Source organism: Meles meles, chromosome 11 (assembly GCF_922984935.1).
Source record: "Meles meles chromosome 11, mMelMel3.1 paternal haplotype, whole genome shotgun sequence".
Classification (NCBI taxonomy): Eukaryota; Metazoa; Chordata; class Mammalia; order Carnivora; family Mustelidae; genus Meles; species Meles meles.
In genome coordinates, this window is record NC_060076.1 from 3,343,928 (window position 1) to 3,370,962 (window position 27,035).

At 56.8% G+C, this 27,035-nt stretch overlaps 2 protein-coding genes across 2 annotated transcripts; one reads left to right on the top strand and one right to left on the bottom strand.

The window, feature by feature from the left end:
- Positions 1-12,177: 12,177 nt before the first annotated feature.
- LOC123953120 (surfeit locus protein 6-like) lies at positions 12,178-13,452 on the bottom strand. The gene is made up of 2 exons (XM_046023083.1): positions 13,251-13,452; positions 12,178-13,017 (listed from the first exon to the last, which is right to left on the bottom strand). Exons 1-2 carry the CDS (start codon positions 13,450-13,452, stop codon positions 12,500-12,502), a joined length of 720 nt encoding a protein of 239 aa, XP_045879039.1. The 3' UTR covers positions 12,178-12,499.
- Positions 13,453-18,308: 4,856 nt separating this feature from the next.
- Positions 18,309-19,372, top strand: LOC123953035 (proline-rich protein 2-like). The gene is made up of 2 exons (XM_046022920.1): positions 18,309-18,770; positions 19,264-19,372. Exons 1-2 carry the CDS (start codon positions 18,388-18,390, stop codon positions 19,289-19,291), a joined length of 411 nt encoding a protein of 136 aa, XP_045878876.1. The 5' UTR covers positions 18,309-18,387; the 3' UTR covers positions 19,292-19,372.
- The last annotated feature ends 7,663 nt before the right edge of the window (positions 19,373-27,035 follow it).

The following is a 27,035-nucleotide window of genomic DNA, read 5'->3' on the forward strand; positions in this document are numbered from 1 at the left end:
CTTTCCATGGGGGCTCTCACCTGGCCCACAGGGAGGGATGAAGGAACCGGTCGGGACAGGGATGAGATAAGACACCATCACTCCCAACCAGCCTGGCCCCATTGGTCAGCGCCAGCCACTGGGGATGGAAGAGAGGGACCTTCCACACATCATCCCAAAGGCACATGCTGGCCTGCATCCAGCTGAGGGCAGGGGATTAGAACTGTGCCCACAGAGGTCCCTTGTCAGGGTGACACGGCCCCAGGAGAAGCTGAATGACAAATCCGCGGTCACACCTACTTCCTCCATATACAAAACGTAACTCAAAATGGATCTGTGGCCTAAATATGAGCTTAAAAATAAAAAAAAAATTGTTTTAATATTTTAAGCTATAAGACATATTTTTAAAACACTTGCAAAACATACCTGATAAGGGTCTAATATCCAGAATGTGTAAAGAACTCTTACACCTCAACGAAAGACGTCTGTTTGAAAAATGGAAAAAGCCTCGAACAGAAATCTCTCGCGTGCAGACCACAAAGAGCCAATATGCGCTCTAAGAGCTGCTCAACACCGACAGTCCTCAAGGAAGCGCAAGTCAGCGTCACCGTGAGCTAACCCTTCACAACCCCTGGAAGGGCAACAAGCAAAAGCAGGGAAAATCAGAAACGTTGGTGAGGACTGGAGATATCGGAGCCCCTACTCTGCTGAGGGGAGTCACAGTGCAGTGCGGTGACTGTGGAAAATCGTTGGGCAGTCCCCCCAAAGCAGGAACACAGAATTCCTGCCGGACCCAGCATTTCCACTCCTGGGCACAGACCCAAAGGGACTGAGAACAGATCCTGAAACAAGTCCACGTGCACACACGTTCGCAGCAGCAGGTTCTCAGGGGCTGACGGGTGGAAACAGCCCAAAAGTCCATCAACAAACAAACGAGATGCGGTCTGTCCACACAATGGAATATGATTCAGCCATAAAAAGGAATGACGTCCTGATAGACGCTACAGTGAAGGAATCTCAAAAAACTGGGCTCAGCGAGAAAGGTCCGAAGGTCCAAAGTTCCACATTCTGTAATTCCACTTCTGTGACATGTCCGGAGGCGGTGACTCAGTGGGGAGGGACGCAGGTTGGTGGGTGCTGGGGTGGGAGGGGGGAGGAGAGGGGGAGGGACTACTTAAAGGGCTCGGGGTCTTTCTGGGGTGACAAGAATGTCCTGCGGCCAGAGAACGACGGCAGCCACGCAGCGGTGTGAATGCACTAGAAGCCCCGGAGTCAGGTGCTCTAAACGTTCGGTTTTCTGTTATACGAATTTCATCCTAACAATTTTTATTAATTTTTTAAAGATTGTATAGAGAGAGCACAGGTGGGGGAGGGGCAGAGGCAGAGGGAGAAGCAGGCTCCCTGCTGAGCAGGGTCCTGAGCAGGACCCCATGCTCAGGGTCCCAGGACCCTGAGACCATAACCTGAGCCACAGGCAGACGCTTAACCAACTGATCCACCCAGCTACTCAGGCACCCCGTCCTAATAATATTTTAAAAATCAGCTGTGTTGGGATGCCCGGGTGGCTCAAGTCGGTTCAGCCACTGCCTTAGGATCAAGTCACGATTCCATGGTCCTGGGAATGAGCTCCGCATCGGACTCCCTGCTTGGCGGGGAACCTGCTTCTCCCTCTGCCTGCTCTGCCTGCCGCTCCCACTGCTTGTGTGCTCTCTCTCTTTCTCTGACAGATAAATGAATAAAATCTTTTTAAAAAAATCAGCTGTGTTATACTTTCTACCGTTGGCTCACGATGAACCAAAATGACATTGTCTTTTCCCTGCCAGCCCAGTCCCTGGGTCTCCCCGTTCCTGGTTGGGCTCCCTGGCCCTTGGGGAGTGCTGGCCTTTGATGCATCAGGGGCTGAGGGAGAAGGTGGGTCCCCGCTCCCACACTGAGTCTGAGAGGGCTGGACTTACGATGGAGAGGCTGCATGAGTACCAGTAGGGGCTGGACACTGACACGGGCCTGGGCAGCCTGGCAAGGGCCCCCAGAGTTCCAGCCTGAGGTTGGGGTCTCAGAACCACCATGTGGTACCATGAGGCTGAAGGAGCAGTTGTCCAGACCAGGAGAAACAAAAAAGCACCTAAATGTTAACAACACAGATTGGGCCAAAGTCACCAGTGCAGTGCACACAGGTGGGGCAGAGCCAGATCCAACAGGAACTAAGGTAGAACATGGGTGATGTGGCCCATGCACAGCTGGCAAGGAGCCCTTCCCTATGATTACAACCGCTTAACAGCTCAGTCCCATTACGGTTTCTTCCATCAAAACCTTCTCCCCACTCTGCTGGTCTGAGAAACCCAGGCGCATCTTTACACTTAGCCAGTCTTCTCGGGGAAGTTTTGGTTGCGAGCCCACCCGCATCACATCTTTATGAACTGTTCCTTTGACATGTTACTGAGTTCAAGTTTGCTCTGTGGTCCAAGTGGAAACTCCTTCCCTCTGATAAGGGAACCGAATGGATTACAGTTATGACCGCTGTGTTTACTCTCTGCCCATGACATTCTTCCTGTTTGCTTTGGTTTTTATAGCTTGGAAGGACTGTTCTCTTTTCTTTGTGCTCTTTGTTAGGTTCTTTCCTGTGTCCCAATACTTCGGTGTTTCTCTTTGCACCTTCTGAATGCTTCACCTTCTTTTATTTCCTCACGTGTTTTGTCCCTGCCTCTCCATGTCTTCGTGGGTGAAATTTCAGGAGTGTGTAGTCTTTCTTACGCTGCTTCAGTTTTACTTCTGTGATGACCTATTTTTCTCCCATTCTGAGCTTGTCTGACATATTTTAGAATTTTAAAATATTTTTTTATATTTTATTCATTTGACAGAGATCAAAAGTAGGCAGAGAGACAGGTGGGGGGGGGGAAGGAGACTCCCCACTGAGCAGAGAGCCCCACGTGGGGCTCGACCCAGAATCCTGAGATCATGACCTGAATCAAAGGCAGGAGCTTAACCCATTGAGCCAACCAGACACCCCTAGAATTATTTTATTTTTAAGTGAATTCCACGCCCAGAGTAGGGCTCAAACTCACAACCCTGAGATCAAGAGTCACATGCTCCATGGACTGAGCCAGCCAGGCGCCCCTTGCCGGATATTTTCAATCCTTCTGTTGACTCACTATTGCCTCTGCAAGGTCGTTTTTCTACTTTGGGCTTCCTTTAGAGAGGTCATTGGCTTTTGTTTCTGTTTTCTTTATTCCTGAAGAAATATTTGAGAAAATTCACTGGCAAAAAGCGTTTGGCATGGGTTCTTCAAGTGCACCTGTCCCTGGCTCTCTCCTTCTTTGCACCGGGTGGCATTTCTACACAGATCTCATGCAAATTCCCATTTGGAAACTCATGACAGAGTAAGGTTCTTCCCGGCACAGGTATCGGCACAGGTCACGGAAGCAGGAAGAAACGTGATTCTCTTTCAGAGCAACAGGATTTTCCTTATAACCGAGGGCTGGGTGCGCAGCTTCAGCTCTTACACCCCCGAGTCAGAGAGAACAGGAAGCTGGAGGAACAGTCTCAGAGCAAGGTCGCTGTCACCCCAGCCCCCCACAGAGGTGCTCTGGCAGGTGGTTGAGTCTTTGTCCCCATGCCACACTCCGCTTCCCAGGACCAAACTCCCATACGGGCTCCAGCTGCCAGACTGCCCCTCACATTCCCAGCGCTGACACAGGCTTTGCATCTGCATCTCGGAGCTGGGGCCTTACGGATCCTCGCAGAGAGCTACGACCAAGGACATCCCCTCCTCGATGCATTTTGCTCCCATTCAATTCCTGCTGGTTTCTGCACCGTCAGCTGCTGTGTGGGTCGGGACACCAATGCCTCCTACTAACAACAAGATAGTCTTGTTTTCTGTTTTTATTTTCCTAGTTGGCTTTGGTGCCTTTGAAAAGAAGAAATACCAGCTTTGTGCTGACTTCTTCAGGGTGGATGTGCCCTAATCTCTTAATCCCCGTACTGCTCAGATCAACAGACTTGTCATCCACAGCTTGCCATTGAGAGCCGAGACTGATGTAGAAATGTGTGCCAAGAGCACTGGCAGCCAGCCTCTGCTCAGGAGGGATCAGCCTCTCCAAAACATCCTGGCCCTCCCTCCGGGCCCTGAGTAGGTTGCATTTCTGTGCCCACTGGAAGTTGGGTGCAGCCGTGGGACTGGTCTGGGCCAGTGAAATGTGAGAACACGTGGCGCTTGCAGACAAAAGCTTTCAGATCCCACCCGGAGTCTGCCTGTTTTCTTAACTGTTGAACTTTACCAGTTTAACAGACCAGTTTCAGGTTCTCTGCAAAAGCACGAGGTGCCAGCTTCCTCGTCCCTACAGCCATCTCGCCTTCCTATCTCTAGACCTACAAGCGGAGTCGGACCCCAGCAGGCCCCAAGTACCCAATTACAAGGTCAAAATAGAAACGTCAAACTCACTAAGTGAACAGAAACATTTGCTGCTTTATATTGGGAAAAAAAAAAAAAATCAGGGAAGTATGTGGGAACTGATCCTGGAAGTGCTTGGCCAGAAGGAGGGACGCAATTGCAGACTGGCTTGCGTGTGCGATCAAGGTCCGACGGGCTAGCTAGGGAACGAGGACGGATTCGGTGCTCGCCTCTGCCGCCCACACAAAACCTGGAGTCCACTGAGGTCTGCACTAAGGTAAGGGAAGCTCCCAGACATCCTCTGGAATAAGAGAAAGGTAAGAAATCCCCGTGGAGAGGTAGATGCGGAGGACCCCGGTCATGTCACCTGCTCACCCACCCAACAGATGGTCAGGGGAGGATCAGGAAGACACGCCGTTGCCACACGCAGAGCTCAGACGCCTTGGAAAAGCAGCACGGTGGTTCCTCTCTGAAGCTGGCTCGCTGCTATGAGACCATAACTGAGCCCCCAGGGCCAACGCAGGTGTCACTACCAAACAGCAGAGAACATGCAGCGAAGTTTTGTTTCCACAGGCCACGTATGCAAGGTTCCCATGACTTCCCACCAGACTAGTGCGGTGAGCTGGATGAGACGACCCACCGGGGTCTGGAGATCCTCTGTCCCCCATCCCCAGGTCTGGCAAACAGGAGCCTCACTTGGGCTACCGGATTGGTCACAGCCCCTCACTGAATTTCTAAACATGCATCAGTTCAAGTCCTGGGGCCCCAAACAGGAGGGAAGGCCGGCTTCCTTCTTCCCAGTCTCACCCAAAGAGCCAGTGCGAATGGGAGACTCCTGCTCACCTAAAAACCACCAGTACCTTGCCCCCAAAATGGCTTTATTCGGGAATAGCAGAGAACTACAATGCGGGACGGGCAAGCTATAACAAAACCACCGTGAAGTCCAACAAAGAAAGGAGAGTTGTTTTATGAGGACGCTAGAAGGGGCTGCCCTGACCCAAAGTCCCCGGGGCAAGAGCAGGACTTCAGGGCGAGGGTGGGTCCTCGCTGGCTGAGCTGCTGAGCGGGTGGATTTCTCATCGGAGATGCAATGTCCCTCCTTCCCTGCTGGGTCTGTCGTCGATTCCCTCTTGAGGATACATCTCCTGGGGTTTGTGATGATGGTTCTCCCTGGAACAGACTCTGGCTGGCACAGTACCCAAGAGCTCCTCTCCCTCACCTCCTGACTCCATTTCAGTGAGTTCCATCCTCCATTCCAACCTACCATGACGTTTGGGACTGTTGGAACCCCAGTTCCCGTGCGGGAGGGGTTTGGAATAGGGCAATCTTCATCCACTTCCCTCTACCCCAGGAGAGTGGGGTACCTTTGAAACTGGGAACTGCCACCATTTGCTTCTGGAAATGTTTCTGACATTTGGTCCTTGGACGATTTCTCCCACAATGCTACACTCAGGTCGGCCGCCCTGAGGCACACAACACCCAGCGTTGTCTCTCAGGCCGCTGAGAACCCCGTGTGATTTTCTGACCTTTTCTTCTCTATCGTCCACGTGCCATCGTCCACTAATGCCCCTGAATGAGCTGCTCCTGTTGCCGCCTGGCTCAGGACACATCACGGGCTGCCCTGCCCCACACACCAGCAACCCCAAAGCTCTAGGCCAGGGAGCAACATGACTGGCCAGGCTTGGGGAGGCCGAGAAGGTGAATCAGGGCATTTTCAGGGTTGACACTTGGGGTTAGGTTCCATAACCCGCAGGTAACTCAGAAGTATGTTTTCAAACTTCTAAACATGAAACGTCAGCAATCACCTCTTGACTCTAACAACTAAACGCTGCTGCGGCCAGACAACATGCCTGGGAGGACGCCGATTCCTTGATACAGAAAGCTTGCTTCATGGACCAGGTGGTCAGTTTTTGCTGCCCCAGATATGGGTGGCGAGCCGGCCGCTTGTTTCCAGACACAGCACTCTGGCTCCTTACATCAAACTCCCAGCTCCCATCTAGATCTTCTGGATCCACTGGAGTTCTGCCTGGTGTTTCTCAGCCTGAGAGAGGCACCAGATAGCCTCTGCCTTTGTTTGTGGGCAGACTTCTCCTGGGGGACTCACAGCTCTGTCAATGGGGGCATCAGCACCCATGATGGAGGCATCACAGCCCCTCCATCCTGCCATGACATACCTTAGCCTCTGCAGTGCTGTGGATCCTCAAGTCCGCTCTGGCCAGGATGGCCTCACCAGCCTTTCCGTTACAGCCAGTTTAACTGGAGCTCAGCCAAACAGTTATGAACAGCTTTATCTAGGTTTGACTCATGAGCCATGAACCCCCGGGTCTTGTGTGTCTGCGGTGGTTCTGCTCCCCTGCAGGGGTGTGTGGAATTCCTCCACCTCTCTGGGTGGCACGGATCGCCTCGCTGAGTCCTAGCTCCCAGCTGTCCTTGTCTTCTCCCTTCTCCTACACGGACACCCTCCACCCGCCCCAGCTCCCCGTTCCTCTCAGCATAGTGCTCGCCGTGCTCATCCACCAGCCACCATCGTTCTCTCCCCACCGAACATTTATTTCTTTTAGAGAAACAGCATGAGCAGGAAGAACCAAGGGAGAGCACGAGAGATTTCAAGCCGACTCCACACTGATGGGGGTGGGGGGGAACTGATGGGGGCCTTGATGTGGGAGCCCTGAGGTCCAAGCCTGAGCCAAGACTGAGAGTCAGGCACGCCTGACCGACTGAGCCACCCAGGGGGCCCCCAGCGGGCATCACAGTCTTAACACTTCCCATGCGGGTGTTTACTGATGGGGTCCGTGATCAAAGGAGCAAGACTGATACAAAGCAAAGGTCAAGCAAAGCTTTATTTCACGCCAGCACCGAGAATCAAACCCACCAGCCGGGGCCATCTCTTACGGAGAGAGCGACCACCCCCAGCTTCACAGACTAGCTTTTATAGAGCAAAGACCATGTAGTTGAGCCTGACCAATGAGATTGTCTTCACCTGGCCTGACTCGTCCTTGCATTTGGTCTCTGTTGTCAGGGACTGGTCGACCATATTTTACTGGCTTCCCATACTTGCTTTTAAGTCAGTTCCCCTGGGGCGGGGGGCAGGGTCAGTTTAAGTTTTACTGCATAAACAACAAAATGGCTGTTTAACCAAGATGGAGTCACTCTGGCTAAGTAGGCTCCCACATTCCCCCCTTTTCTTTGGAGATTAGTCAAAGACTTGACTTTTCAGCCAGTTCTATGTCCTCTTTTATACAAATGGCATTAGGGTGTTTATAATGCAGGGCCCAAAAAGTAACATTTAACAATAAGAGGAACAATGAACTCCATGAACTCATTGTTTTTTGAGTCTTAGCTTTCGTCCACGATCGGTCGATCGGTGGGGTCCATCTGCAGTGGCATCCACCTCTGGGGGGTGTCCTTGTCCTCAGCTCGTTTGACGTGTCCCATGTGAATCCAGGCCCTGATGCCTTCTACTGTTGTTGCCTTGGGGGTGGTCAGGATGACAGTAAATGGTCCCTTCCAGTGAGGCTCCAAGTTTCCCACTTGGTGGTGGCGTATCCAAACCAAGTCCCCCGGTTGGTAAAAATGTGGTTCCAGCTCCGTCTCCGACTCCGTCTCAGCGTGGGCAGTTCAGATCCCTGTGTGGGCTCTTTCTAAGACAGACTGTAGCGACTGCAGTGACTGGAATACAGACTGATCAGTCATTTCTGCTAGGGCAACCTCTTGTAGCCAAGGGCAGAGCTAGGGGGGGGTTCCCTGAAGTTATGTCAAATGGGGTCACCTTGTTTAAGTAGGGTGTACATTGAGCCCTGAGGAGGGCGAAAGGAAGGAGATCCACCCACCCACCGCCAGTCTCCAGAATTAGCTTTGCCAAGGTCTCTTTAAGAGTCCGGTTCATTCTTTCTACTTGCCTGGAGCTCTGGGGCCAGTAGGCACAATGTAGTTTCCAGTTAGTGCCCACGGCCTCGGCCCATGCCTGTGAGACTGAACTCACAAATGCAGGGCTGTTGTCTGACCTGATCGCAAGAGGCAGCCCAAACCTAGGAATTATTTCTTCTAATAGCTTCTTGGCTACCACTCCTGCCATCTCATGTTTGGCGGAAAAAGCCTCTACGCTGTCTGCTGTCCATATAGATGTTGGAGGTCTTGCCCTTGGCCATCTGCAGTGCCTCGGTGAGTGCAATCAGCTCTGCTTTTTGCGCCGAGGTTCTGTGTGGCAAGGCCACACAGTCCAGAGTTCCTGCTCAGGAGAAACCACCGCAGCCCCCGCATACCGCTTTCCATTGACCATGTAGCTACTCCCATCTGTGAACAGAGTCATCTCCGCATCTGGGAGGGGAGTGTCTCTGAGATCCGGCCTTATTCCTGTGACCTGGGTTAGGACCTCCCTGCAGTCATGTGGGTGGTCAGTCAGCTCCTCTGGCAGCAGCGTGGCTGGACTTTGCACCGCCGGGGCCAGAAATTCACTTTCAGTTTGTTGAGGAGGAGGGCCTGATACCCTGTCACTCGGGCATTTGTCATCCTCCAGTCTGGTGGAGTCCGGAGAAGGCCGTGGATAGCGTGAGTGGTGGTCAAGATGAGATTTTGATCCAAAGTCAATTTACTTGCATCCTTGACCAGGAGGGCTGTGGCAACAATTATGCTGAGGCAAGGGGGGAACCCAGCCGCTACTGGATCTCGCGCTACTGGATCTCGCGCTACTGGATCTCGCGCTACTGGATCTCGCGCTACTGGATCTCGCGCTACTGGATCTCGCGCTACTGGATCTCGCGCTACTGGATCTCGCGCTACTGGATCTCGCGCTACTGGATCTCGCGCTACTGGATCTCGCGCTACTGGATCTCGCGCTACTGGATCTCACGCTACTGGATCTCACGCTACTGGATCTCGCGCTACTGGAGTCTGAGTCAAAACTCCTTTGTCCACCCCTGCCTTTTCATCATCATACAAGTGGAAGGGCTTGGTAACATCTGGGATGGCCAATGCTGGGGCACCCAGCAAGGCTGTTTGTAATTCCTGAAATGCTCCTTCTGCCTCACGGGTCCACTCTACCATAGTGAGTCCTCCCTTAGTTCAGTGAGATGTCAGGTAATCTTTGCAAACTGCGGTATCCACAGTCTGCAGTAGCCTACCATCCCAAGAAACTCCCTCACTTGTCAGGGCATGGTGGGGTGGGGTATCCGGTGATCCCATTTCCTGGACTCAGACAGTGAACGTACTCCCTCATGGAGATTAAAGCCTAAATAAGCAGCATGACTGACAGAGCTGTGCTTTCTTTGCTGACACCCGATACCCCTTTTCCTGCAGAGTCTGTAAGAGAGCTCTCATCCCCCACAAGCATGACTCATAGTCCTCAGTGGCTATTAGCAAGTCATCAATAAGTAACAGGTGACTCCCGGGTTGGAGGTTCTGTACTCATGCAAATCCTCATGTAGGGCCTCATCAAAGATAGTGGGTGCATTCTTGAATCCTTGGGGAAGTTTTATCCAGGTGAGCTGGCCTTAGAACCTTTCCTGTGGGTCAGACCACTCAAAAGCAAAAAGGAGCTGAGACTCCCTTGCTAAAGGTATGCAGAAAAATGCATCCTTGAGATCTAAGATGGTATACACAGTTCTTTGGGGGCCCAGGAGGGAGAGTAGGGTATAGGGTTTAGACAACATTGGGTGGATATCTTCAACCCATTTATTAACTTCCCGCAAGTCCTGAACAGGTCGGTACTCCCCAGTCTCGGCCTCTTAACAGCAGATCAAACAATCCAAGAAAACTCTGTCCTTCTTGAACAGAGAGAACTTCAGTCTTAGAGTTAGCAGAATTTTGTACTCTTAGAAACATCTCAATCTCTAGTGAAGACTATTAACCAATTGTGAACTGCTACCACAGAATTCTTAGAAGGCAAATTTATCAGTTAAGCACAAAACATGTTTACCAACAGATTTCAAAAGCACAAACCTAGTTCCAGTAATCAATGCTTTAGCATTTTATCCCATTTGGTTAAGATCTAGATGTCCAACAAATTTAATTCCATTTGTCATCCAAGCAAAACTTGAAAGTTTCAGGTTGCCAAAGACTTTGAAAGCTACTTTAACCATTACCCATCAAAACGTTGAGACAGACAATTAGCCATCAGTTTTAGTTATCTCTTTGTTAACAGATGTCAACAAATAACACGAGCTTATCTGACCCTCAGTAAACTTTGAAGTTTCACATTTACTGCTGTTAACTCAAAAGACACATTCATCCTAATTAAACCAACAAACTTAACTTAGTTCAAATACTGATTTACGTTCCACCTGGGCCCACTCCACTTCGAATGTTTACCTGAGACATGGGCGGGAAGATCTGGAGTGAGGGGGTGTTAGGTCCAGGGGGTGCTCTTCTTGCTTCCCGACAGCGAAGAGAGAAGGAGCCGTGGTGCGGGAAGCACTGAGGATGGTCTAGAGGCCAGTTATGCAGGCCGCAGCCAAGTTGGTGCAGAAACAGAATGGGGAGACAGAAGAACAAAATGCCGCCAGAAGGCAGAGAAAAGGCTCCAGCCTTAGAGCCCATCAGCCCCTACAGAGTAGCAGACACCATGACTTCCCAGCAGCAAGGGGGGAGGGACTAGGCAGTCCACGTCGGGCCAGAGAAGACAGGGAACTTCCCTGCAACAAAGGGAGGTTTGGCAGCTGCTTGGGAATATTCCTTAAAGTCTCTGTCTCGAGTTCGACTAACCACAGTTGGCTCCAATTATAGCCATTAACACAAGAAGTGAGTGAGGGAGAAGCCCCACATCTATTAGGAGGAATGGAGAGATAAAAGTCAGAGTCCCCTTACTCTGATTGCCCCATTCCCTCAAACACAACAAACAACACAACAGACAACAAAAAGACAAGACAAAGACAACCCCAGACCCAGTGGCCCTTACCCAGAACCTGCCACTGGTGGGGATTTTCTTGATCCCCTGACCACCTAGGGGGACCCGAACCCCCTGGACGGATGAGGCATCCCCGCATCCATTCCAGCCCTGGGGAGCAATACTGCGTCCAGATCTCCCCTGCAGGCTATACCCCTGGAGCTCCGCAACCATATAGACAGACAGATATCGCAGAATAGGATCTCAAGATCTTACCTCCAGAGGCTTTTCCCAGAAATTCTGGTGCTGGCTCAGTTCTGGGCATTTGATCCTGGATGAGCCACCAAACGATGGGGTCCATGATCAAAGGAGCAAGACTGAAACAAAGCGAAGGTCAAGCAAAGCTTTATTTCGTGCCAGCACTGAGAATCAAACCGACTGGCCTGGGCCTTCTCTTACGGCGAGAGTGACCACCCCCAGCTTCACAGACTAGCTTTTATAGAGCAAAGGCCATGTGGTTGAGCCTGACCAATGCGATTGTCTTCACCTGGCCTCGCTCGTTCACCTGACCTGGCCTGACTGCATTCTGGGCTCTATTATATCCACCTGACCTCACCCCTCCTTGTATTTGGGCTCTGTTATCAGGGACTGGTTGACCATATTTTACTAGTTTCCCAGACTTGCTTTTAAGTAAGTTCCCCTGGGGCAGGGTCCATTTAAGTTTTATTGCATAAACAACAAATGACTGTTCAATCAAGATGGAGTCACTCTGGCTAAGTAGGCCCCTACATTTACCTTAAGCTCGAACTTTCCCTCCTCTTGCAAAAACACTCAGGATGACGCCCTCCCACTCACAGTCAGGTCAGTTCCACCCTCTGCCCGTCGCGAGTCCGGTGCCACCCTGGACTTGGCTGGAGCAGGTCTGAGCTTCCTCCCTCCCGGGGGAGTTTTGGACGGACACAGACAGTCCTAAAGGCCACACTTTCCCGGCTCGTGTCAACATGGGAGGGTAAGGAGCAGCCAGGGAAGAGCCCCTCAACCCTCATGCCCCCCATGCTTCCTCACCCCACAGACTTCTGGGCAGCTTTGCGGCCTCCCAAGAGAAGGCGGGAACCCGGACCTCGTCAGCCCCTTCCAGGCTCGGAAGGATCTGGGCCTCCGTTCTCGGTAGCTCTCCCTCTCCTTCCCCTGGGGGCGCTGAGCCCTCGCAACCAGCTTGTGGGGGAGCCCACGGAGCCGCCATCCCCCGAGGAGCGCAGACCGAGCTCCTGCGCGGTCACGCAAGGTGGGAGGGCAGTCCCCGGGCCGCAGGCTCATGCCAGGCCGGCCCGTTCCAGGTCCTGGGGCAGGATCCGGCCCTTCCTGCGGGCCTTGTGCAGGCGCCGCTGGGCCCTGGCCGCCCTCTTCTTGCGCAGGTTCTGCCGCCGCTTGTCCTGCCGCCGCTGCATCTTCTCCACCACGTGGGCCGTGCGCTTCTCCCACCTGCGCTGCCCCTGCGCGCGCCGCTTCTCCTTGCGCCTCAGGGCCTCCTGCAGCCGGTGCTCGTCGTCGCGGATGCGCACGCTCTCCGCCTTGTACAGCAGGTTTGTCCACTGCGTCTTGCTCTCCAGCTCCCGCGCCTTCCCCTCGTCCCGGCCCCGCAGCTCCTCCAGCTGAGCCTGCCTCACCTGCAGGCGCTCCAGCAGCTGCCGGTAGTTCCTGCCCGTCAGCGGCGCCAGGTTGCCCTTCAGCTTCCGCCTCTTCTCCTTCCGGTGCTGGGCCTTGCTGGCTCCATCAGCTTCCCAAACCCCAAAGTGTTGGGAGAGCAGCGTGAGCTGTGACGCAGAGTTCCCTGATGGCCGGGAAAAGGAGGTGGCCGCCCCATCCCTTCTCCCTGACAGCCCTTCCCAGGGCCAGTGATCCCAACTCCAAGTGCACAAAAGGGGCCAGGAAATCCCAGCTCATAAAGAGCTTCTAGAAGTCCCAGACCTGGACCTCAGCCTGGAGCACCCTGCAGGATCCCGAGAGTCTCCTGATCGGACCGTCTTCCCAGCTTTGAGTGCCCCCCTCCTCCGCGCCCCTGACGGTCGTTGGCACCATTTAGCCAATACGGCTCATCCTCCTTGTCAGTAACCACCTCGTCCCTGAACGCGCACGCACCCGCCAACACTCTGTCTCGGGGGTCTGCAACCACAGCCCCTCGTTGCAGGTCTACACCAGCACAGCGGCCACACAGCACCACCTGCATCACCCTGGGTTTGGACGATGGTAACGTGTACAGGTGCATCCCGGGGAGCCCTGTGGGTGGGGAGTCCCCAGGGGCCCCCGTCTCTGAGGACAGACCTCTTTTGAAGGGCTCCTTGTGAATGAGCCCAATCAGGACTTCTGGGCAGCATGGCCGTCCCCGGGAAGAGGGACACCCCAGCCCCACAGTCTACACAGGAGGAAAGTGCGGCCGGACTCGTCTGGCGCTAGAAGCCCCGGCGGCGCTAGCGGCAGAGTTAGAGACAACACCCGGTTCAGAAGATGAGCCCGCTGCGGCCCTGGCTCTAGCCTGAGCGCCAACGTGACAGCCTGTGCCAGCAGGAGCCTTGCGCCAGCTCTGGGGGCCGGGTATCTCTCGATACCACAGCCGGAGGCAGAAGACACTAGGCTCAGCTCAAACACAGATGCCAGAAAGAGAGGCCGCTCTACCACCACCTCCTGGGACAACCCCAGCGACTCTTCTGGCTCCAGACGCAGAGCTAGAACGAGGTCAAGGAGGAGACGGGTCCAGAACTCGCCTTGGCACCCCAGTTCCAAGCTGGAGCCTGGGCAGCTTCGGAGTCAACACCGGATGCAACCGGGGCTCTAGTTCCTACACGCCAGCGACCAGTAGCTCAAGCACGACCAGCGGCAGCTCTCCAGACGGAGAGACTGCTCTGTCACCGGCCCCGGGGATAGAGCCGGCGCAGGGCTCCGAGCGACCGCAGCTTCACATCCGTCCCAGCCCCACCGCCGACGCCGAGCCAGCGCGGGCTCCCACCGCAGGGCTGGGGCTGGGGGGCTGTGCACAGCGAGACCAGATCCAGCCCCAGCTCCAGGGACAGAGCCCGCACGGGCCCCAGTGCCATTCCCGCTGCGGAGCCACCCACAGCACCAGGTCCAGGACCAGAGTCTTCCTGTCCTCTCCGGGGAACGCACTCCTTTTCTTTGAGGTTTTTTTTTTTTTCTCTTTTCATGATTCCAGGTACGTTATGTTTCAAACTGAATATAAAATAAACTGTATCTTTTTAAACATTTCCAGGTGTGCAATTCACTGATATTAACTACCTTCCCCAGGCCCTTAGGAGATTTAGGGTTTGCAAACGTTCTACCACGCTTTGGGCTTCCTCGCATTCTCTTGAGAGCGTCCTTTCATTCACAAACGTTTTTAACAATAATGAAGCCCGATGTACCTGTTTTCTCTGCTGTTCGTGCTTTGGATGCCGTATTAGAGACACCGTTGCCAGGTCCCAAGGAATGAAGAGTTGCCAGGTCCCAAGGAATGAAGACGTGCCCCTAAGTGCTCTCAGTTTACTTCTGAAGTGCTAACAGTTTTCGCTCTTCAAGTTTGTTCTTTGGTCCATTAGGAGTTAACTTTTTTTTTTTTAAAGATTTTATTTATTCATTTGACAGAGAGAGAGATCACAAGTAGGCAGAGAGGCAGGCAGAGAGAGAGGAGGAAGCAGGCTCCCTGCTGAGCAGAGCGCCCCCGATGCGGGGCTCGATCCCAGGACGCTGAGATCATGACCTGAGCCGAAGGCAGCGGCTTAATCCACTGAGCCACCCAGGCGCCCCCTGGAGTTAACTTTTTTACATGGTGTGAGGTCGTGCTCTGACTTCATCTTTTGTATGCGGACATCTGGTTTCCTATCTGGTTTCCTCACTGTTTTGCCTCCTTGAATGACCCGGTATCCACGTTCGGAAACAACTGGCCGTAGTTGGATGTAGCCCTTGATGCCCGCTGGTCTCCCGTGAGCCGCATGTACTGGTCTTCTCTGCTCACTCCTTTTTGGAAAATGTGATGATATCACATAGAGGTTTTTTAATTATTCTTAGGAGTATTTGCATATAAGACTATGTCACATATAAGCAAACATTTTTTCTTCCTTTCCATTTGAATAATTCGCCTTGTATAATTTTTCTGACCAAATTTCAGTGACCGTATTGACATGACGTGCTGGAAGTGGGCATCGTTGATTAATTCTGGATCTTAAGGAGAAAACTTTCAGCCTTTCACCACTGAGAATAATATACATGTGAGCTTTTAAAATAAATATCCTTTATCATAATTTTTAAAGACTATTTATTTGAGAGGTTGGGGGGGGAGAGAGAGAAAACGTGGAAGAAGAGGGGGGAGAGGGAGAGAATCCCCAGCAGATTCCCTGCTGAGGGCAGACCCTGCCATGGGCTGGATCTCATGATCCATGACATCATGACCTGAGCCCAAACCAAAAATCAGACACTCAACCCGTGGAGTGACCCAGGCACCCTCCTTTATCACAATGTAATCTTCTATTTCTATTGTACTGTGAGCACGGATCATGAAAACGTTTGGGTTTTGTCAAAGCTTATCCTAAATCAGTCGAGATGATCGTGTTTCTTACTGATGTTGTTATGACATTAACCAGCTACATTGAACAGCCTGGGCACTCCCGGTGTATATCACACTTGGTCACGATGCATCGTCCTTCCGATGTGTTTCTAGATTCTGTCTGCTGGAATTCTATTGAGGATTTTTAAATCTCTCTTCATAATGGATTCTCACTAGCAGTTGTCTCTTCCTGTAACGTCTTTGCCAGTCTTTGGAAAAAGGACGATGCTGTCATTCTGGGGTCACATGGGAAGTGTTCCCTCCTCTTGGACTTTTTTCAGTTTCAGAAGGATTGGTATGATCTCTTCTTTAAATGCATGGACAAATGGCCCGTCAAAGCCTCAGGTTCTGGACTTTTATTGCTGTGAAGTTCTCGTTACTTCTGCAGGCAATTTATTTAACTAGAGGTCTACTTGGGGTTTCCATTTCCCCTGGAGTCACTTTGGTAGTTTGTGTACTTCTCAGAATTACGTGCTTCATCTCAGTGAGCCAATATGTTGGTCTAAAATGGTTCCATTTTGGTCTCTTTTGTGAATTTGGTAAATCTCTAAAAGAGAACTGATTTTTCGCTGATTTTCTTGAGTGCTCTTCTCTTCCAATTATCTCTGCTCTAACCTTCATAACTGTTTTGCTCTACTAACATTAGGTTTCCTTTGATCTTCTTCTTCTATTGACCCAGAGGAACCTAATAACCATTACAAATACAAGCCAGCCACAGGGCCCCTGTCCAGGTCTGGGTTGTTGGGTGGAGAAGCAGTTACAGACCGCAGTGGATCAGGCTACCTGGGCAATCTCTACCTCAGCTGGCACTCCAGGCCACCCCCAGACTGTCACGTCAGCCTGAACCGCTCCTGCTGCCAGGCATGATGCCCAGCAACAGACTGCCCTGCTTCCCATGAACCACACACGACCTTAGGCACCTTCTGTGCTCTGCGAACAAGAAGACTGGCTGAATTGTTCCAAGGAGCACTGCCCACGGGCAGGAAGCCCTGCACGGCCCAGGGCACTGTCTCCTGTGCACTTAACCTCACAGCTTCCCCTGTGTGGGCCACGGCCACCTGTGTCCATATGCACCCAAGAGCACCCATTCACCAAGGGTGTTTGCTCAATGCAATGTCAGCCCTTCGACTCCACCACCAGGCCCCTGACACAGCAACTAAGACCGAAAGGAGCCCCGACTCCAAGTCCTGGGAGCAGCTCAGAGGCAGCCCCTACCCACCGAGCAGGGACACCGCCTCCCTACTCGCGTGCACTCCGCCAGCTCCTCCAGGCCGAAGAGGAGTGGAGGAGACCCGCATGGGCTCTATCCCAGAGTCCCTGACGGCCAGGAAAGGAAGAGGACTGTCCCACCCCTTCTCCCTGTCAGATCCCTTCCTGGAGCCCGGGTCCCCACTACACACCCACAGGGAGCCAAGAAGCCTCCGTCTCCAGAAGCCTCTGAGCTAGATGCTGGCACCGGGGGCCCAGCACGACCCAGTGTTTCTGACAGTCTGCCAAGTCCTCTCCTTCTGGAGAAGACCTCCCAGTCATCCCTGGAGGCCTCAGGCCCCATCGCAGCCTCGGCCAGCAGCACCTCCCCGCCTCAGCCTCCCGCAAATCGCTGGCAGCCCCGGGCTCACACGAGCTCTGTGGCTCAGGGTCTGCAACACAGCTCCTCGCTGCCACTCTCCACCCAGCAGGCGGGCGGAGCTGTTCCCCGTAAGCCTGGACGTGAAGACTGGCACCACGTACAAGAGTGTCCTGCTCACCTGGGCAGAAGGGGCGTCCCTTTGGTCCTCTCACTCAGACCTATTTTGGTACTGGCCACTCTGGAACAGCTACTGGCCAGAAGCCATCTCTGGACCTTCCGGGCAGCACGTCCAGGCCTGGGAGGAGGCAGACGACCACGAGGGCCCCCACTCTACACAGGAGGAAACCGAGGCAGCCTCCTCACCCCTGGCTGGTGCTTGCTGATCCATGCTTGAGTGAGGGCAATAACATGCCCACTGACCTCCCTCCAAACCTTGGACGAGCGGCTCTGATAAATTGTGTCCCTTGAACCCCACACCCCGCAGTGACCCCGACTCCTTGCCCAACACCCAGAGAGCCCCGCGCGATCGGGTCCAGATGCCCTCCCCCGTGTGCACCCCTGACCCCACGCCAGCCTCCGCAGGGCACTGCCCCCAGGGCGCCCCCCGCCGCCCTCCCCGCGGCGCCCTCCCCCATGGCCTCACCTCCAAGGCTGGGCTCAGAGGCTATTCCGCGGGCTCCTCTGTGAGCTCAGGCTTTGGGTCAGATTGATGTGGTTCAAACCCACGGCAGGGCCATGCCACAGCCGGTGCCAGGCAAGCTCCCGTGGTAACGTTCGGGACCCGGTTTCTACTCTGAAAATGGGGTCAGGGGCTCCCAGGAGGGCGTGGGGGGGATCACGGCGGGGGATGAAGGTGTTTGGAGGATCTCGGGGAGGGGGTGCTGCCAGGAAGCTAGGGGAGGGAGGAAGATGAGGGAAAGGCGGCCTGGCCTCCTCCCCGCCCAGACCGGTGCCCTCCGGCTGCCCCTGCCCTGACCCGGCCCTGCCCTGAGAGGAACACGGCGGGGGAACAGGGGTCAGGACGGCAGGAAGGGGGTATGTGTCATTTCTCTCCAGCGCCCGGTCTCCACGTCCGCTCCGTCATCGCCCCCGCCCAAGAGGAGGGGAGGGTCCCCGAGCGGGCGGTGGAGACGGGGACACAGGGACCCAGCCCGCAGGAGCCCCTCGGCCGCGCACGCCCTCGGGAGCTCGGCCCCGCGCATGCGCTGTCCGCGGTCCGTGCGCACCTGCAGGGTCCCCCGGCCCCGACGACCGTTGGCGGGCGCGCCCCGCCCACCCCAAACCGTCCTGCGCCGCGCCCGCCCCGCAGGTGGGAGCCTCCGGTCCCGCTGAGGCCACGCGTGAAGCTCCTCGTCCAGCCCCTCCTGGGACAGTGGCAGACTGAGGTCAGCAGGGGCGGGGACGGGCCCGGACCGGACAGGTGAGCAGAGGCTCGAGGAACGGGGAGGGTTCGGGCTTGCAAGGCCCGGGCTGCCCCTCCCCGAGGGGTTTCCTTGGAAAGCGCGCCCCTGAGATCCTGGGGGACCCTGCCCGCTGTTCCCACGTGGGGCCCTTCCTCGGGGCATCTCCGTGTGGGCACAGGAGCACACAAGGCTCTGGGTGCCCGCATGCGCCCGCGCCCACACACACAGACTAACTCCCCAGCTGGGGTCAAAGGGAGAGTGGACCCCGGAGGTGACAAGGGGGAAAGAGGACGAGGTGGGAGGGAGCTGGGCCGTGGGGTGTGGGCATTGTCTCTTGGGAACATACCCAGGGCCATAGTATGGGGGTGGGGGACATGCCAGACTGATGGCCAAGATACCCAAGGCGCGTCCCCGGGCACCCACACTCCAGAGACAGCCCCCATCCAGTTCACTGGGCTTGAGATGCTCCGATGAAAAATCTATTGTCCCGCTTTATCCTGATGTCCGCAGGGCGTGGTCTCAGGGACGCCGGCAGTGAGAGCCGTTTCCCACACTGCAGACTGTGGGTCAGGTCTCACCGGCTACTCTGGCCGTTTGCCTGGAGGGACCCAAAGGTAAGACAGGGAGGCCCAGAGCCAGCCCATCCGCCAGACGCTGCTGTGACCCGACTGTGCAGCGCAGTTCCCCGGCCCGTGTGTGTGCGTGTGTGCGTGTGTTTAAGAAGGATTGGGAGGAGGGGGGGCCGGCGGGGGCTCAGCCCGAGCAGGAGCAGGAGCAGGATGCGGAGGGGTCAGACGCCTGCTGGGTGGGTCGTGTTCACAGCCCAGGTCAAGGCTGACTGGGTGGGACGGGGTGCAGGGATCCCATCCATCTCCCCAGGATTGATCCCGAACCCAGGTGCATCTCCCTGCATCCCAGGTGCAGTGCTGTGATCGGGGAGCGGCAGGGGGACTGGATAAAGGACCGCGGGTGCGGCGGGCAGGGCTGCGCTACCTCCGGGCCGGCTACCGGTCCCTTTCAGAGCCCCACAGGAGCTGCACTGTTTTCTGCTCCTGCACCTGCTCCCAGTGGCCTTCAGAGGCGTCTCCCTCCGGCCAGAGCTGCTGCTGAACTTGGAGCCGGCCTCAGCTCCTCAGATGGAGCAGCGGTGAGAGGAGAAATGTCACCCGCGGGCCTGCCTGTGCGTGTGCCTTGGCACAGAGGGGACCCAGCCCGGGGCCTCCCAGAGAAGCCGCAACCGGGAAGGAACACTCACTGGGACATCTCCCCGACTGCAGTGCACCTGCTGGGTGCTCTAACCCAGTCCTTGCTTCTGGTCCCACCCCAGCCTGTGGAGGCTCTTCCACGGGGGGCCCAGCACCGACCCATCCCCACAAACCCACAGGCACACAGCCCAGGCCTTCCCACCCTCGGACTCGGCGTCCGCAGTCTCCAGTTTCGGGACTGCTGTCCAACCTCCTACCAGCAGGGACAGTGGCCTGAGCAGTGTCACAGGTCTTCCCAGGCAGTCCCCAGCACCTGCTCCTGGAGAGCCCTGTGTGCTCACTCCCAGCTTCCAGGAGAAGGATCTAGTGTCCACCGGCCTCCTCCCAACCTTACCCAAGGACTTCTGCAAAGGCAGAGGCCAGTAGCCAGTCTGGAGGCATCACACAGGGCCATCGGCTCCCCCAGGGGCCCGGGCCAAAGGAGGGGGCTGCAGGCTCTGTGGACCGTGCACAGCACCTCCAACATGCCCGCGGCCATCCCTCAAGAGCCCAGCTAAACACACGTGAGTCCTGGGGACTCTCGCCTTGGGGTTGCCCACACAACTCCCCCTGACTGACAAGGACACACGGAGGCTGCCTGGCCTCTGGCCGCCCTCACCCTAGGGCTCCTCCTAATTTTTGATGCAAAGGGGAGTGGAAACAGAACCCAGCCCCTCCAGCTCCTGACCTGGCCTCGGCCTGCCCCAGCGCACCGGCCCCATGGCCATTTTGCAGACCCCCTGGCCATCAGATTGGCAAGACTCCCCTCCTCGTCTTCTGGGTGCTGAGCATGTTGCCAGGACAGACAGAGAACAGAGACACATAGACACACAGAGAGAGAAGGAATCCATGAGAGAGAACCAGGAGAAGTCCCAGACTTCCCTCCATCGTCTTGGAAACGACATCCCATCGTTTTGCCCCATTCTCCTCCTGAGAGCGCAGGCACACGGGCCGTCCAGCCTGGGGGGAGGGGCTCCACAGGGATGTGTGCGCAGGACTCGGGATGCCCGGGCACCGCTGTGGGGACGGCCCAGCACAAGGGCGCACGCGAGGCCCTGGGACCGGGACCTATAGCTGATGGAGCCCCTGGAAGTCCGTGTCGCCAGGGGACAAGGTCAGAAAGTAAATGGCAGCCTTCCCCACGGGGTCCGGGACACGGGCAGCAGGGGAGTGGCTTTGCCTGGACCCCAGAGCAGACCCGGGCCCCTCTGAGCTGTGTTGCGTGCCCCGCCCAGCCCTCGCTCCCCCTGGCATTGCCAAGTGTGTGCACCAGCCTCCTGTGACAGCAGGGACGGAACGTCTGCACAGTCCTTCCCCGGATGGCGGCCTGAGAAGTAGAAGCCAGAACACCCCGCTGGGCAGATTGAGAGCCTGGGGAGGCCCTGGGAGGCACAGGGTCTGTCTGGGGTCACAGTCCCAGGCAGAAGCAGGAACCCGGACTGAGCCCAGCTCTGTCCTCACAGCAGGGCCAGTGGCTTGACCCAGGTCTTTGGGGACTGTGGGAGGGCTGTGTGGGTGCCACTGTATGGATGGGGCATGGGGTGAAGGGTGAGCACCGAGCAGCTGGGGTAGGGGGCCCTCGGGGGCTCTGCTGGGAGGAGGAAGTTGGGGAAGGGGTCCCCAGGAAGTGGTGACCTCACTTCCCTGACCCCAGAGCCCAACAGAATTGGAACCCGCGTCACCTACCAGGGACAACCCCCTCCCAGCTCATTGCTTTGGACATCGTCCGACCAACACCATGTTCGCATGTTGCATCCCCAACTTGGAACGGTGCAGGCAGAGGACTGCGCGCCTGCCAAACACTTCCCCTCGCTCAGGAGGTCGTTTCAGGACTGCCCGACGCCTCTGCGCACTGGCAGGAAGGACCAAACTGTGACACCGGGAGGTCAGAGCCGGTCACCGAACCCCACACTCTTAGATAGACCTGAGTAGCCCCAGGTACCCCACCCCCATGAGTGTGAGTCTGTGTGTGCGCGTGGGAGCGTGCGACTGTGTGCCAGTGTGTGTGTGCGTGGGAGTGTGAGTGTGCATGCATGTGTGTGGAAGGAGGGCTCACGTCGGGTGGGGCCTTCCCGAGCAGCAGCAGGTGGATGAGTGGTCAGATGCCTGTTGGAGGGGTCACGTTCAAGGTCAAGGCTGGCTGGGTGGGACAAGGTGTAGGGGCTAATGCCCTTCTGCCCAGGGTATATCCTGAGAGCCCTGCAGGTGTGGGTCACTGTCCTTGGTGTAGGGCTGGGCTCCAAAGGTCTGTGTCTGATGTGGGAGCAGCAGGGGGACTGGGCAGGAGGACAGTGGGGACAGTCAGGCCTGGCCGTGATGCCTCTGGGCCGGCTACCTGTCCCTATCTTTGCAGATAGCCACAGATGACAAGAGGAGGCTGGCGGACATGACTTCTTCCCTGACAGAGGGACTTAGCCCTCAGAGCTCCTCTGGAGCAGGAACAGGGGACTGCCTGGGAAAGCCTTCTACACCTCCGAGGCCACTGTCCCTAGTGGTAGTACGTTGGACAGCGGTCCAGGCCCGGAGCCCACGGAAGCCGAGCCCGAGGGTGAGAAGGCCGGGGCTGGGTGCCTGGGTGTGTGTGGGGATGGGTCGGTGCTGGGCCCCACAGGGACGAGCCCCACAGGCTGGTAAGGAGGCAGCGCGGGTCCCCCTCAGACCGACAGGTGTCTGGCCTGGGGACCAGCAGCCCTGGGGAGAACGCGCGGACACGGAGGTCCAGTGCAGGTCCCCCAGAGAGCAGGGAGACAGGCACCCCTGTCTGGGAAAACGGTGGGCAACACCCATCCCAGGCCGCAGGGGCACACAGCACCTAGCGGTGCTCGTCCTGGGACTCAGCCCGGAAACTGGCGCGGTTCCTCACAGATGTATGGTCAGGAGTGCTCAGCCCAGCGGTGGTGGGGACAGCAGGGAACGGAACCTGCTCATGCCCAAGGACATGGACGCCATCCGTTGCTGCGTCCTGAACACAGCCCCCCCCTTCTTTCTTTCTGGGAGCCACACCCTTAAGTTCAGCCTCTGGCCGCAGGGTCCTCCATCTGCCCTGCTGACAGGTGGTAACACACAGCTGTCCTCCCATACCCTCCTCCCGGGCTCCGAGAACAGGCGTCACTGGACACGGGCTTGTGGAGATGGACGGTGTCTGCTGGTGCCCAAGACGTCCTTCTGTCCTCAGGTCCCTGGAATAAACCACTTGTGGTCCACGGGACTTGTGTCCTTTTCTTCAGTCTCCGGGCTCCTTCGGCCTTTGGGGGTCGCGGTGCACGCAGCCCCTTCTGGGAAGAAGAGCGGACATGCCTCGGGCTCTGGAGCGGGCTTTGGGGCCCTCGCTGCTTCTGCCACCGCATCGGCCCGGGAGTGTTTGCCAGCCCTGGGCCAGCGGCCAGTTCTGCATCCTGAGACGGTGCCCACCAGCCTGCCCGCCTGTCCCTGTGCCTTCGCGAAGGGAACAGCCCACGGCCTTCTGGAGCGGCATCGAGCCGGCTGGAGAACTGGCTCCCGCTCTCGGGCTCTGACCCAGGCGCCGGAGCCGCACTGGTGGCGGGAACAGGTGTGCCGCGGGCTGTCCTCGGGAAGGGATGCCGGTGCTCGCTTTCCCTCTGGGGTGTCCACAGGACGGCGCTGGAACGGCTCTCGTCTGTGGGGACCCGGCTCGGCCTCTAGAGCTGCTTCCACAGCTGGCTTGAGTCCTGCGCAGGAGCACGTTCTAGGGCGGGACGCGTTTCTAGATCTCGGCTGGTGGCAGGCAGAGCTCCCGGACCCTCTTCCCCGGGGTCAGCCTGAGCGGGTCACAAGCCTTCACGCTTGACATCCTCACGGGAGGTTGGGGTGCCAGCCCCAGGACGCTGGACAACAGAGATTATAACCACATGGACACAACCTCACGTAACGTTTTGACTGCCATGAATTTCTTATTCAAAAGTGAGGATTGCACCTAAAACTCTCGAATTTGGGTTTCTCTTTAAAATCCAGTCTGGGGGCACCTGGGTGGCTCAGTGGGTTAAGCCTCTGCCTTTGGCTCAGGTCATGATCTCAGGGTCCTGGGATCGAGCCCGCATCAGGCTCTCTGCTCAGTAGGGAGCCTGCTTCTCTCTCTCTGCCTTCCTCTCTGCCTACTTGTGATTCCTCACTCTCTGTCAAAGAAAGAAAATATTAAATAAATAAAGAAAATCAAGTCTGGTGCGGTGCCAGGGTGGCTCAGTCAGTGAAACGTCTGCCTTCGGCTCAGGTCCTGAACTCAGAGTCCCAGGATCCTGCCCCGCATCGGGCTCCCTGCACAGAGAGGAATCGGCTTCTCCCTCTGTCTCTTCCCCCATGTCATTCCCTCCCTCAAAATTAAATAAATGCTTTTTCAAAAGACAAAGATAAAAATAACGTAAAATAAAATCATGTCTGGCCACGGGGAGCTGAGTCAGGACTGGTCTGCACGCTCCGCACAGTCTCTATTTGCCTTCAGGCCACCTTCGGAGGACGCACTGTGCACCTTGGAAGGCAGGACCCCTGCTCAGAGAGGATTCTCTGGGCCCGAGCCCCTGCAGCAGCACAGGAAAGGCGCCCTTGGCAGGTGGTGAGTCTGGGCTGAAAATGTTCTGTGCCCTTGCCCGTGTGTGTGCTCCTGGGAGGGCCTCTGTCCCACCTGACAAGGGTGTGCCTGTAGCGTGGCTCTGGGTCCTTGTGTGCCCCCTGTCCCACCCAGAGAGTGGGGTGAGACAAGGAATGCAGGGGCCGGGGACACCTGTGCCCTTCCCCAGAGGGGCTCAGGTGATCTGGACTGAACAGGGCCATCGGCACCCCCAGGGGCCCGGGGCAAAGGAGGGGGCTGCATGCTCCGTGGACCGTGCACAGCACCTCCAACGTGCCTGCGGCCATCCTTTGAGAGCCCAGCTAAACACACGTGAGTCCTGGCAACACTCACCTGGGTCGCCCACACAACGCTCCCCGACAGACAAGGACACACGAAGGCTGCCTGGCCTCTGGCCGCCCTCACCCTAGGGCTCCTCCTAATTTTTGATGCAAAGGGGAGTGGAAACAGAACCCAGCCCCTCCAGCTCCTGACCTGGCCTCGGCCTGCCCCAGCGCACCGGCCCCATGGCCATTTTGCAGACCCCCTGGCCATCAGCTTGGTAAGACTCCCCTCCTCGTCTTCTGGGTGCTGAGCATGTTGCCAGGTCCTGAGGGCCTCTGGCCCATGGCCTGGCTGCCTCCAACCTCTTTCTTCTGACCCCTTGTCACCTTTCCCGTATGCACTCCCCTTCTGCTCCCCAGCTGGGCAGAGAGAGAGAGAGAGAGAGTGTGTGTGTGTGTTTTCTGTTTTCCTGCTGGGGCTGCCATGCTAGTGCTGACCACCAGGGGTCAGGCTGTGCCCACTGTGCTCAGGGAAGCCACCAGAGCAGGGAGGGGACACCCACGGGTCATGCTGGGAGTCTCCTGCATCTCCCCCAACAGTTTCCTCGGGTTAGGAACCTCCACGTCCACCACGTGAGCTGCTCAGAGGCAGGAGGGGCTCTGACACCCTCTCGTGGACGCATTCCGCTACCGTGCCCCTCACACTCACCCTGGCAGGGGCTGTGCAAGCAAGGCCTGGGGGCAAGGGGGGAAGGTCCCCAGGAGGGTTCCTGTGCTCCAGGAGGTCCCAGCCCAGAGGGGGGGATGGACCAAAGCGTCAGAGCAAATCCAAGTGAAAGGGAGGGGCAGGGGCTGCAAGGCGGTGAGGCAGGGTGGAGGGGGGCAGGCAGGAGCGCCTGGTGGGGTCTCCCAGCCTCCAGGGTGAGCGTGATGCTGGGAGCAGGGTGGGAGGACCACTGTGCTGCGGGGAGGGCCAAGCTGCAGAGCCGCGGGGGCACAGAGGATTTGGCCAAGAGGAGCTGGGAGAGAGCTGGACAGCTCTGTGGACGGAGGGGCCGGGGCCAGACCCCAGCCTGCAGGGAGGGACTCCTGGCTGTCTGTGCCGTGGGACACACGGGCCTCCCAGGGACCTGCTCACCATCCGAGAGCCAGAATCCCAACTCAGCTCGGTGGGGAGCCCTTACCTCCTGGTTCCCCAGAGGCCAGGGCTGCAGTCCCCGCTCAGGCGGGGTCCGTCTCCAGGACCATTCGCGGGGTGTTGGCGGGAAGTGGTTCCGAACGGGGGTGGCAGGACTTGCCTGCCGCTCGTCCTGGACCCTCGGTAGGTTCTCTGGACTGGGGTCTCCCAGGGCGGCTCAACCGTATGGACTTGTGTCTCCAAAGCCCTGGCTCAAAGAGAGACACAAGGACAGACAGCTAACAGAGACCCAGAGACAGACACACAGAAGGAACCCCTGAGAGGGAACCAGACTTCCCTCCATCGTCTTGGAAACGACATCCCACTGTTTTGCCCCATTCTCCTGGGGAGGGGCTCCACAGGGATGTGTGCGCAGGACTCGGGATGCCCGGGCACCGCTGTGGGGACGGCCCAGCACAAGGGCGCACGCGAGGCCCTGGGACCGGGACCTATAGCTAATGGAGCCCCTGGAAGTCCGTGTCGCCAGGGGACAAGGTCAGAAAGTAAAAGGCAGCCTTCCCCATGGGGTCCGGGACACGGGCAGCAGGGGAGTGGCTTTGCCTGGACCCCAGAGCAGACCCGGGCCCCTCTGAGCTGTGTTGCGTGCCCCGCCCAGCCCCCACTCCCCCTGGCATTGCCAAGTGTGTGCACCAGCCTCCTGTGATAGCAGGGACGGAACGTCGGTAGAGTCCTTCCCCGGATGGCGGCCCAAGAATTAGAAGCTAGATGACACCACTGGGCAGATGGAGAGCCTGGGGAGGCCCTGGTAGGCACAGGGTCTGTCTGGGGTCACAGTTCCAGGCAGAAGCAGGAACCTGGACCAAACCCAACTCTATCATCAAAGCGAGGACAATGGTTGCACCAGGCCTCGCGGGGCTGTGGGTGGGCTGTGTGGGTGCCGCGGTGTGGACGGGGCATGGGGTGGAGGGTGAGCACCGAGCAGCTGGGGTAGGGGGCCCTCGGGGGCTCTGCTGGGAGGAGGAAGTCGGGGAAGGGGTCCCCAGGAAGTGGTGACC

Coding starts and splice junctions, on each gene's coding strand:
- LOC123953120 (XM_046023083.1), bottom strand. CDS start 13,452: ATGCACCTGTACACGTTACCATCGTCCAAACCCAGGGTGATGCAGGTG. Junction 13,018..13,250: donor GCTAAATGGTGCCAACGACC/GTCAGGGGCGCG, acceptor CCCGGCCATCAG/GGAACTCTGCGTCACAGCTC.
- LOC123953035 (XM_046022920.1), top strand. CDS start 18,388: ATGTGTCATTTCTCTCCAGCGCCCGGTCTCCACGTCCGCTCCGTCATC. Junction 18,771..19,263: donor GACGGGCCCGGACCGGACAG/GTGAGCAGAGGC, acceptor TGATGTCCGCAG/GGCGTGGTCTCAGGGACGCC.